Raw genomic sequence first — 12374 nt, 5'->3', positions numbered from 1 at the left:
GGTACATGCCCATGTCTCCTCTCGCCTAGACTACTGTAATGCGCTCTATGTGGGGTTACCCTTGAAAACAGTCCGGAAGCTGCAACTGGTACAGAATGTGGTGGCTCGCCTGATTAAAGGCAGCCGCCAGTGAGATCACATCACTCCAGTGCTGAAGGAGTTGCACTGGTTACCGGTTGTTTTCCGGGCCCAATTCAAGGTGTTGGTTCTGACCTTTAAAACCCTATACAGTTTCGGTCCAGTCTATCTGAAGGAGCGCCTCCAGCATCAGCAGCGATGCCGCCCAACAGGATCAGCTTCAAAGGCCTTCTTTCTATCCCACCAGCTAGACTGGTGAGGACTAGGGAGAGGGCTTTTTCAATTGTGGCCCCCACTTTGTGGAATTCCCTCCCAAATGATCTCTGCCATGCCCCCTCTATGATGAGCTTCCAACAGGCCTTGAAAACCTGGCTTTTCAGGCAGGCTTTTGGGGTGAGTTAGGTTTTATGATTATTGTTGAGGTTTTTAATGTTTTAATGTATTTGTATGTTTTTATTTTGTACGTCGCCCAGAGTGGCTGGACAACCAGCCAGATGGGTGACTAATAAATTTAATTAATAAATAAATAATTAAAAAATTGTCAAATCATCCTGCAATTTTGTGTTTTTCAAACAAGACCATTCAGAGCATTCTGAATCTCCATCCATTCTCTTGAGTGGGAAACATGATGATGATGATGAGAGGGACTGACCCACACGACCCCTATCCCGTTTTCATTGCTGCTGTCCTCAATTCATCACACACTCTCTCTCTCTCTCGCTCTGTGTGTGCGTGAATAAAAATACAAGGTGGTGCTAGTGGTGGTGGTGATGCTGCTGCAGTGCTGCTGACAAACAAATTCAAGAATAGCCAATAGCAAAAGGGAGGGGAATCATTAAGCAGCACATCAATTAGCCCAAGGCAAGAGACAGACTCAAAGGCAATTATTTGCCTCACTGATATGTAAATAGGAAAAAACCCATGTGGAACACGTGATCATTTACATAAGCATTCATGTTAAAAATTATGAAAAAAATTTCCCCACCAAAAAAAAACCCACGGATCGAATCACTAAAAAAAAAGCACAGTGGATCAAATCAGCGAATGCCAAAGCAAGCAGGAACAAAAAAAGGGTGCATCAGGATAGAACGACAGACTATCAGAACCCAAGTGGATTGGACCTAGGCAGCAAACCCCATCCCTATCCCTAACAGGGAGGATTGGAAGCAGCCACTTAAGTTCTGCTAGCTTCCTCGATGTAGGATTGCTCCGTTAGGGAAACTTTTTTAAATGATTTTTTTGGTTGGGGAGGGATTGAGTTGCCTGGTATTTTGGAGGGGGGAAAGGGTGTTTCCTGCCTTTATTTTAAACAAAGAAAATAAAATGGTTTCATAAAAGCCAACTCTTTAATCTCTTTAAACTCTGTAGTTTTAAAATGATCAAAGTGCAGCAAGAAAGCTTTTGAGTTCATTTGAATGCTTCTCCCAACTGGATGCTTTTTTAAAACAACAACAATGAAACCAAAAAGCATGGAGGGAGCAGGGGGAGAGGGGAAAAAAGGGTTTCCATGTAAGATATAAAAACTAGAGACAGAAACAAACAATGGCCACTTTCCCATGGAAAATAGAAATTTCAGCAGTTATTCAAATCTGTCACTAGCATATATAAAGCCCCCGTATATTTCAATTGTGTGTGAGAAAAATTTGAATAACTTCACTGATACAACATCATGTTTGTATTTCAAAAGAGAGTGCCACTGTGTCTTGGTCTCTAGCAGATGATGCAACCAAATCTTGGTTGCACCTCGTACAATACAATCTAATCAATGCTGCAACTGTACACACACTTATCCTCTTCTCCCAGGCATTTTAACATGTGTTTTAAATTGCTTTTTAAAAATGTGTTTTTAAATTTGTATATTGGTTTTTAATGTTTTTATTCTTGAAAACCACCCAAAGAGCTTCGGCTATGGGGCGGTATACAAATGCAATAAATAAATAAATAAATAATCTGGGAATAAATCCCATTGATCCTAATGGGATTTACTTCTAACTAGATCTGCATAGGACTGCACTGTCAGACTGGAGAAATTGCCTACTTCAGGAAACAGTTATTGCAGAGTAATCACTGGTCAACACTAATTTTATTGCCAATGATGTTTGATCGATTTTAGGGTAACTTTGTGTTGCTGATTCCGAATATGGCATCAGTTTTGCTAGATTGTCTCTAATTTTTGAGATAATGGATGCCCCCATTGAAAAACATAACAAATTCAAAAAATTTAATGGTCAGGCATAGCCTACCCACAAATGACATGGAAACTGTCTCAAATCATACAAAAGTAACATATGAAATACCTAATGGCGTTGTATTCAGTACAATAACATGAAAACAAAGTAAGCTGATTCAGATAATCACAATTAATGCATAGAAAAACGCTGTGTGTACGATTTACTTTTATGTGGGGCATCAGGACAATCACGTTGGAGGCTCCAGCAGTAGTCTGCCATCATGTGTCTGTCCCATCTGCCTTGATACCTTTCCGCCATCACCTTTATATCCTGATGGAACCTCTCCCCTTGTTCCTCACTAAAATCACCAAGATTATCCAGAAATCTGTCTAAGTGGCTATGGAGATAGTGTACCTTTATGCTCATATTAGTACCCAAATATTTAAAGTTAGCAAGCATGTTTTGCACCAATTCTTCATAATTGTCTGCTTTGTGGTTATCCAAGAAGTTCTTGACAACTGAGACATAACTGCACCAGGCAGAAGCTTCAACATCATTCATAAATTTAGTGAAATTCAAATCATTGATGAGTTTACAAATTTTAGGACCATCAAAGATTCCTGCTTTTAGTTTTTCCATAGTCAGTCCAAGGAACGATCTACAAATGTATTTGAAGCAATCACCATCTTTGTCCAAGGCCTTAACAAATTGCTTCATCAGGAGAGGTGGGAGAATGTTTTTTTCTCTGTCAACCAATGGCTTGTTAATGATGTTCGCTGCACCTACAGTCATGTGTTCCCTTGAAGGCCATGTCACTTTTTTCCAATGATCTCGCTTTGCCCTACTATCCCACAAGCAGATGAAACAAGGGTACTTCGTGTATCCACTTTGGTGCCCAAGCAAGAAGTTCACTATCTTTAGATCAACACAAATAGACCACTGGTGCTCATGATAGCAGAGCTTCTGCAAGACCATTTTGATATTTTCATATTCTTCTTTAAGTTTTGTTGAGTGAGCAATTGGAAGAGATGCATAGCGGTTACCATTGTGCAATAAAACACATTTCAAGCTTCTGGTGGAGCTGTCTATAAAAGAACCGCCAATCTTCTGGTCGATATTCCGGTAGTCCCATTTGGAGAAGAAGTCCAGGAATGTTATTGCAGTATACAAGTTCTTCATCTTGGCTGAAGTATGGAAGAAGTCCCTCCTCTCTTGTCCGATAAGCTGTTATGTTAGCTTCCGGCTGTAGATAGTTCTTTTCCATTAGCCTGGATGCTAAAAGTTCAGATGCTTGCTTTGACAGACTGAGGTCTCGTATCAGATCATTGAGTTCCTTTTGGGAGAACTGCTCAGGTGTTGAAAAGCTTTCTTCATATCCACTTCCAGGGCTACCACCTGTGCTACACTCCACGTCCAGCATTTCTTCAACATCTGACAATGGAAGGTCAGGCAGTGAGGTAAACACTGGTATGGGAACGTCTTCGCTGTGTGGCACAGGTCGCCTTGCTGAGATACTCCCACTTATGTTTCTTGTAGCGATTGAAGCCTTTCACATTCACAACACAAAAATAACAATCATTGTGATGATTTTGCGGCTCTCTCCACACCATAGGCACACCAAAGTTTAAACGTTTCCTTTCTCCATTTTTCCACTGTCGTAGGCACTCTACACAGGTTTTGCAAACCTTATGGGGAGCCCAAGACTTATCTTGATCTCCACGCTTCACTCCAAAATAAGCAAGATATGCTTGTCTTACAAAGTCAGTGATGTTTTTTCTTTGTTTTTGCAGAGTGTATTCGCCACAAATGTAGCAGAATGCATTAGGATTGTTTAAGCAGCCTCTTCGTGACGAACTCATATTCCTCTTCAAAAAAAAAAAAGTATCAATATGATATTATATGCAATGGATAAACTTGCAAAACAATGTTCAAGAGTAAAAAGACAGACTAAACCCTGCTGCATATGTCAGCAGCTACAGGTCGTATTGGGGTACAATGTCATTTGAGGGGTATCCATTATCTCAAAAACTAGAGCCAATTCGGCAAAACTAATGTCATTTTTGGATTTAGCACCCCCCAAATACCCTAAAGTCATTCAAACATCCTTGGCAACTAAAAATTTTTGTTGTTGTTGTTGGGCTGTATTATTGTTATGCTCTCCCATTACTGCATGTCCCTGATTGTTTGGAAATAGCGCAAAGCAGCATTACAAAATTAAGAATACAATGCTAAGTATGTTTACTAGGGAGAAAGACCTTCTGAATACCGCAGACTGACTTTTGAGTAAACAACACACACCTCATTCCAGGCTGTCATACTTTCCTGATCTCCTCAGATGCCATCAGCACTTACTAGGCTTACCAATATTAAAGTTCTTCCACTGAAAATATTCCTTGTGGGGAGATGGTTAATTGATGTGCCTTTATTTATTTAATAAAATGTATATACTGCTCAATTGTAAAAACCTTTAAGTGGTTTACAAAAGACATTAGCTACTTCATTTACATTGAAATGACAAGGCAGTCAGGGACTAAACACAGAACTATATATTAATCTGCACAGTTCCCAATAAGCACACAGAACAAACTTAGAACAACGTAGGGTAACCATGCAATTATTTATGTTAAATCTGCTATTATTATTATTACTTTGTTGCTGAAAGGGGCAAGCATTCACCACTGTTCAATCCAGTCTTGATGTGTATGCAAACTCGTTGATTACGGAAAATCCAGACACGCATCCAGCTGACAGAAAATCCTACCCCATTCCTACTCTCAGGATCCTACATGTGTTCTCATTTGTGCTAATCCATGGTTTGTGCTAGGCCATTGTGTTATTCAATGTATTTATTATGCCTTGCTCCACAAGTACTTGTGACCACAGCAACCCCCACCCCAATCTCTGCTTTTGATGTGCTATAATTTGGATCATATGGGTTAGTTCATAGAAAGGTTTGTGCAAGGATCCTGCTTCGCTTTGCTTCCAGTCCCTTTAGACCTTTGAGCCCCCTTCTTTTTTGTCATAGTTTTCATGTCATAAATTAGTTTCATGCATTCATATCATACTATCAGCATTTACTCCACACCACTACTGCTATAGTGCTGAGGGATTGCACAGAGATCAGTCTGGTCTGCGTATATGCAATCAGTTTCAGTTGGTTCAGCCTGCTGATGTGGACAAAGTGTTTGAAGGTGTCCAACTAACATGTATCCTCAACCCTTGTTCAACATGAGAGAAGGATCTTGGAATTGTTGTTGATCACAAACTGAATATGAGCCAACCGTGCAATATGCCTGCAAAAAGGGAAATTCTTTTTTAGGCTGCATTAACAGAAGTATAGTTTCCAAATTGCATGAAGTACTAGCTCACCTCTATTTGGCATTCAATGGCCTTATAGGCCCCTTCCAACTCTACTATTCTATGACCTTGACTTTTAACTACTAGCAGGAGGGGGATGACTGCGTGGGTGCAGGGAGTGGTGAATGTGTTGTTGTGTGAGGGGCAGGTGCCTGTCACCTTAAAGGAGATGGTAGTGTTACCCTACTTACCTCACTGGACCCAGAGGTGTTTGATAACTACTGCCTAGGCACAAATACCCACTTTTGGGGCAGGTGCTTGGGAAGGTGGTGGCTGACCAATTTCTTTTCTTTTTTAAAGAAATAATTTTATTCCAAAATTATATAAAACCTAAAACAAAACAACACATTCCAATGTAATTACAGAGCAACCTGTGGACAGGATGTGTATTCCAGAAAATAATACAGTACAAATTAGCTTCTATACTACCTACAGATATAATATAATAAAATATTAACAAAAGGGGTAATTACCAATGATTAATTTTGATCCTTTCCTTTTTAACAGATATGGGACATATTTGTGTCATATTACAGTAGAAATCAACCTGAACTAATAAAGCTCTCAGCTCTTCTCCATTACTGTAGCCAAACAGAATACAGTGTTGAAACCATCCTCCCATTTTCCCAAATTAAAACATACTGAAAAAAGGGATCTCATTTGGTTTGACCTCTCATTAATTTTACTTTATAGGATAACGTTTCTATGACATCTATGTGCCAAGCTTTCTGGTACCAGTAATTTAGCTCTGTAATTTGAAAATCCTTCCAGATTTTTGTGACTGTAGCCCTAGCTTCAAATAATAAACATGAAATCAATTCTTTAACAATTAATTCAGATTGTTGATCCAAAAACAAATTGAGTAAAGCCAAACACAAAGTGGGTTTAATGTTTTGCTTTGTAATACATGAAATTTTGTCATACACTTTTGTCCAGAACCGCTGTACTACCTGACAGTCCCACCACACATGCTGATAAGTGCCAATAACCGAGCAACCTCTCTAGCACAAGGGGGAACTCTCAGGTGGTACAACTGATAACATTTTAGATATCAAATACCGACCATGTGAAATATTTAATGAAAGCTCTCTAGTATGAACAGAGATGGATTTGTACAGAGCTTTATCCCATAGGATTGGATTACTGTAATGCGCTCTACATAGGGCTGCCCTTGAAGACAGTTCAGAAGCTTCAGCTAGTACAGAATGCGGCAGCTAGACTATTGATGAGGACCAGTCGGTCTTCGCACATAACTCCTGTTCTGGCTCGCCTGCACTGGCTACCTATTTGCTTCCGGGCGAGATTCAAGGTGCTGGTTATGACCTATAAAGCCTTACATGGCGTGGGACCGCAATACCTGGTGGAACGCCTCTCCCGCTATGAACCTACCCGCTCACTTCGTTCAGCATCTAAGGCTCCCCTCCGGGTACCAACCAATTGTGAAGCCTGGAGGGTGGTTACTAGATCTAGGGCCTTTTCTGTGGTGGCCCCCGAGTTGTGGAATAGCCTCCCCGAAGAGGTACGCCTGGCGCCTACATTATTATCTTTCCAGCGCTAGGTTGTGCTGGCTCCCAGGCATTTTAATTCATTTTAATCTTTTTATCTTTTTAATCTTGTAATACTAATCCTTTTATCATCTTATATTTTGTTTAATTGTATTTTGTTTTCATTGTGTCTTATATGTTTGTGATTTTATTATTATGATGTATGTATTTTATCCTATTCTGTTTACCGCCCTGAGAGCTACTTGCTATGGGCGGTATATAAATGCAACAAAATAAATAAATAAATAAAATAAATACAGGGAGTCCTAATCTTCATCTTGTATCTGTAACTGAACATTCGTTTCCCACCAAATTTTTAGTGTTATGGCCAAAATCCATTTGCAACAAGATATGATAAATTGATAAGATTAATCCTTTCAAATCTCCTGTGCTGTCTAAAAGAAGCTTTTCAAGCTAAGAAAAGCTTCTGGTGGCATGCTCATGGATCACTGATCTAGACAATAAGGAAGTAATTTGACATTCCAAGAATCAGGGACCAGATATCCTTCTAATTGGTTTTTAATAATTTCCAAAGTTAACAGCACTTTTTTCTCTCAGAGAAATCTATTACTCTATGAAGGTTTTTATTCCTCCATCTACTAATATCATATGGCCTACAAACATCTCAGAAGGCAGGATAGAATTGCAGTGGGAGCAGAGGGGAGACCCCCAGAGATACAAAAGCAGCTCTTTTTACCCACACCCTAAAGAGAGGTTTGGTAAATTTGTTCCCAAGCCAATTTAGAGATCTAAGTTTGTGTTTTGAAAATGGAAATATGAGCAAAGGCACCTTATCCACTGTACATTGTTCTAATTTAATGTGTTGTTTTGTGGGGGCGTCATTAATGAAAGATTATATGCTGCAATTGGCTCACTTTAAAATATAATAATAAATTAGGAATCCCTCATCCTCACATTTACTCCTATGCAATCTTGGTTAGGATAGGAAACACTGACCATGGGGAAGGAGGAGGTGGAGTGGGAAGGAGCATATTGGAGGGGGGCAAAGGAAGGTGGAGGGGAGGGCAGGTTTGATCATTTGCATGCTTATAGAGTTCAATGGTATTTACTTCCGTGCAATCATGTTTAAGATAGGTAAAACTGACCATGGGGAGGAGGAAGGGGGGAGGGGGAAGGGGAAGGAGAAAAAGGGGATTGGAAGGGGATGGGGAGTGAGGGGCAAAGGAAGGGGGAGGGAAGGGGCAAGAGGAGGGGATAGGAGGATTTGAATCCTTCACATTAGGTTCAGTTAAAACAGTCAGTTAGGGATAGGAGGTTTGAATCCTAATGTGAGGTTTGAACAGAATTTAACTGTTTTTATTATTGATTATTATTATTTATTGAATTTATATCCCGGCCTTCCTCCCAAAAGGAACTCAGGGCAGCAAACAAAAACACTAAAAGCACTTTAAAACATCTTTAAACAAAGAATTTAAGACATGTTAAAACAAAACATCTTTAAAAAACAACTTTCAAAACATCTTTAAAAAGCAATTCCAACATAGATACAGACTGGATAAGACCTCTACTTAAAAGGCTTGTTGAAAGAGGAAGGTCTTCAGCAGGCACCGAAAAGATAACAGAGATGGTGTCTGTCTAATATTTAGGGGGAGGGAATTCCAGAGTGTCAGTCCCACAGCACTAAAGGTCCACTTCCTATGTTGTGTGGAACAGACCTCCTGATCAGATGATATCTGCAGGACACTCTCACCTGCAGAGTGCAATGACTGAATGGAACATAAGGGGTAAGATGATATTTCAGGTATCCTGGTCCCAAGTTGCATAGGGCTTTGTACACCAAAACCAGAACCTTGAACTTGGCCCAGTAACTAATGGGCAGTCAGTGTAATTATTTCAGCTGTGGGGTTGGCATTTGGCACCAGCTGCAGCTTCTAGACCAACCTCAAGGGCAGCCCCACATAGAGTGCATTACAGTAATTCAGTCTGGAGGTTACCAGTGCATGGACAACAGTGGTCAGACTATCCCATTCCAGAAATGGCCACAGCTGTCTTATCAGCTGAAGCTGGTAAAAGGCACTCCTAGCCACTGAGCTCACCTGGGCCCATAGTGACAAGCACCCCCAGACTACGAACCTGCATTTTCAGAGGGAGTATGACCCCATCCTAAGCAGGCAATTGACCAATTATCCAAACCTGGGAACCACCAACCCATAGCACCTCTGTCTTGCTATGATTCAGTCTCTGTTTATTGGTCCTCATCCAGCCCACCACTGATCCAGGACTTGCACGGCCTCTCCCAGTTCAATTATTTTTGCTATGAGTTGAACTAGGTAATTGGAACAGAGACTGGGAGAGTCCAAAATAAAAACAGAAGCCTTGAAAGAATTATGGATTTCACTTTTACTATTCCTTCCGTAACTGACAAGTTCATTTTTTCCATCTTTGAACATCCTTACTAATCATGTCCCACACTTCCCCATTCATAGAGCTTATTTATTTTTATTTTGTTATTTTAACCCTTAGGCACCTAAACTTATCATAACAAATTGGTATTTGAAGAAATTTAGAAAATTATGATTGGACTCAGGGGGACATCAAAGAACATGACTTCCAATTTATTAAAACTGACTTTGAGACTTGCAACCTTTTGAAAACCCAGCAGCTCCATCTTTAACACTACCATTGCCTCAGGTGGGTTCCATATATCAAGCCATCTCATCCATATATAATCTTAAGGGACACATCCATCCATTAACCCTAATCTCAGCAATATTTTCATTAGCCCTAATGTATAATACAAGGGGTTCCATTACAAGTGCAAACAAAAAGGGAGAGAGGGGACAACCATATTTTGTCACCTGCCAGAGTGGCTGGCCAGTTTCTGATGCTTTTCAATGAACCTTATTATCTGGACCTATTTTAATTTGGGTTCAGGCTCAGCTACAGCACTGAAACAGTCTTGGTCAATGTTTTGGGAGAGAAACAGTGGGAGTGCGAGCCTGCCTGCTCTCATTGATCTCTCAGTCTCTGATACTATTGAGCATATTACCCTCCTAGACTGCTCTACAGAGTAGAGTTGAAAGCACGGTTACACAGTGGCTCTGCTTCTACCTGCAGGGCCAGTTCCAGAGAGTCTGGGGAACAGCCTACTTTGACTGACAACAGGTCTCCACAGTATCAGATACAGGTCTTTTCCCAGGAAAGATGCTTCTATCTGATGCTAGGGACTGAATATGGAGCTTTCTACATGCCAAATATGTGCTCTACCAGTGAGCTATAGACCTCACCCCAAATACATCTCCAACAGCACATGTGTCTGCAAAGGTAGTGCTTCTCTTTCTTATTTCAGAATAACAGGAGGAAAATGAAAATCTTCTTTCAGATCCTTCCCAAACCTCTATTTTTATGGGAAACTCATAACCACTTCATATTTTATGTAACACAGTCTGGGCACATTAAAGATCCACCAATATTTATTGCAGTAAATGCGTAAAATTTAAAGAAGAGGTGCTGACCACTTGAGAATGTCTGAAAGGAGAGTCAAATACTTCCATATTCCTGGCATGTGACCATTGTGTGTTAGAAGTTTAAGTTTTCCTTTCTCATATTTCAGGTTTTCTGCAGCAGACACTAGTGGAATGCCAGGGCACAGAGGCTGCCATGTAATATGTGAAGGAAGTCTCAGTAACAGTAGATAAGAGGAGGGTTTCTGAGGTCCAGCTATCTGATGATGTTGGCAGATATTTGGGATTCTTGTTTTTATAACCTCTCTATTTATAGCTGTACTTCCTTTTCTCAGCATAACAATACTCATCCTCTCTGCAAAAGCTTTTAGCCAATTTCCCACTCTGCTCCTTGGTGGAATAGTAGCAAATGCTTTGGTATGGGGGTGTGGGAATAGCTTTTTAAAATGTCAAATTTATCTGTTATGAGGCTTCTCTTTCAGATTCAACCCAGTACAGGTCTTAAAGATCATTCTTTGACTTTAGACTCAAATTTCCCCAAGGGTTTCTCTCAGCTTCCACTAACTTTAAGATGCAGTAAGGATTAGATGGCTGTTAAGACCAGGAGATTAATACCTATTTCACAACATTAATAAAAGGAATCTTTGCCTTTAGGAAAAAATGTGTCCTAGAAGTGTACTAAAAACAAAAAGAAGAAAAAAGCATGCACCTTCAGAAAAAAATGGACATTTATTTTAGGATTCTAGAAAAATCCATAAACCAGTGCAACAAATCTCAATGAAAACCTTACCCGTCACAAGCTGTTGTCCAGCTAATCCCACTGGAACCATACCCAGGTTATTCATAGCAGTTGCCCAAGCTGCTGGATCAGTGACTGACATGTTAAGTTGTGAGGTATCTATAGCTATGCTTCCCAAGCCATCGGCTGCTGCCCGGGGGTGGGGAGAGAAAAAAGCACCTTCTTAGTTTTTAAGCAAAGAAGCAAGGATGACCAAGTACAAATTAGTAAAATCTTTTAAATTGTTCCAGCATACAGATTTTAGGACTTATCATTAGTTGTTCTCTCCTGATCATCTATGGGAAATAGCATAGCAACCAACAAACAAAAATCCAGCACACGTAGAAACCTAATCCAATAAGGGGCAAAGGTTCCTATGGAAACAAATTCCCAAGGACGTCGATACATTTGCAAGAATAACCCATTTAGAATGAATTTCAGTTTAACACCAAAATAAAGACATTAGTAAGGCACGGGGGGGGGGAGATTAGCAGATCAATATGGCATATCTCAGGGAGATATCACATTCCGATGAAGAACCCAAACACTGAAATCCAATACTGCCGCAATGAACACAGCATATCACTTATGATCACAGCTACAGGACAGAGACATTCACCTGCGGCCATTGTTCTAGTGGCTTTTCCTTGCTACTCTTTGACTTCTTCAACTTGTTACCCTTTGACTTCTTCATTTGCTACTGTATTAACATCTTCAAGTTTAAGAAAGTCTCTTCATCACAGGGTTAGGATGTTATGCTCTGCAAGAAGAAGAAAAATCAGAAATTAAATACTGGTTTAAAATACCTCTTCAAAACAGATATTGATGGGAAATACACCTAGAATGACTAGCCACTTACAGTTGGGTCTCCAGAACAACTTTAGCTACATTCCTTTCCCAAGCATTAAAAACGGAATGAAACAAGCCAACACTCCTTGCTGACTGAGAACAGAACAAATAGTGTTATATAGGAACTTGTCTAATGCCTAGCCTCTGGGCTGTGCAACCTCTCTGCAGTTTA

General features: G+C 40.1%; 1 protein-coding gene across 9 annotated transcripts in view; it reads right to left on the bottom strand.

The window, feature by feature from the left end:
- ENOX1 (ecto-NOX disulfide-thiol exchanger 1) overlaps positions 1–12374 on the bottom strand; it is a 611398-nt gene that overhangs the window by 244173 nt on the left and 354851 nt on the right. For 7 of the 9 annotated variants that reach the window (XM_061629891.1, XM_061629893.1, XM_061629892.1 and 4 more), the window contains 2 exons: positions 11973–12113; positions 11366–11503 (listed from right to left, as the gene is read on the bottom strand). In XM_061629891.1, coding sequence (XP_061485875.1) covers positions 11366–11503; positions 11973–11982 — 148 coding nt within the window. In that variant the 5' untranslated portion in view covers positions 11983–12113. The remainder of the gene's footprint in view (positions 1–11365; positions 11504–11972; positions 12114–12374) is intronic. The other 2 variants (XM_061629898.1, XM_061629899.1) reach the window with 2 other exon arrangements.

Source organism: Rhineura floridana, chromosome 5 (assembly GCF_030035675.1).
Source record: "Rhineura floridana isolate rRhiFlo1 chromosome 5, rRhiFlo1.hap2, whole genome shotgun sequence".
Lineage (NCBI taxonomy): Eukaryota > Metazoa > Chordata > Lepidosauria > Squamata > Rhineuridae > Rhineura > Rhineura floridana.
Note: the sequence above shows the minus strand (reverse complement) of the source record. Positions and strands in the feature narration are given on the sequence as shown.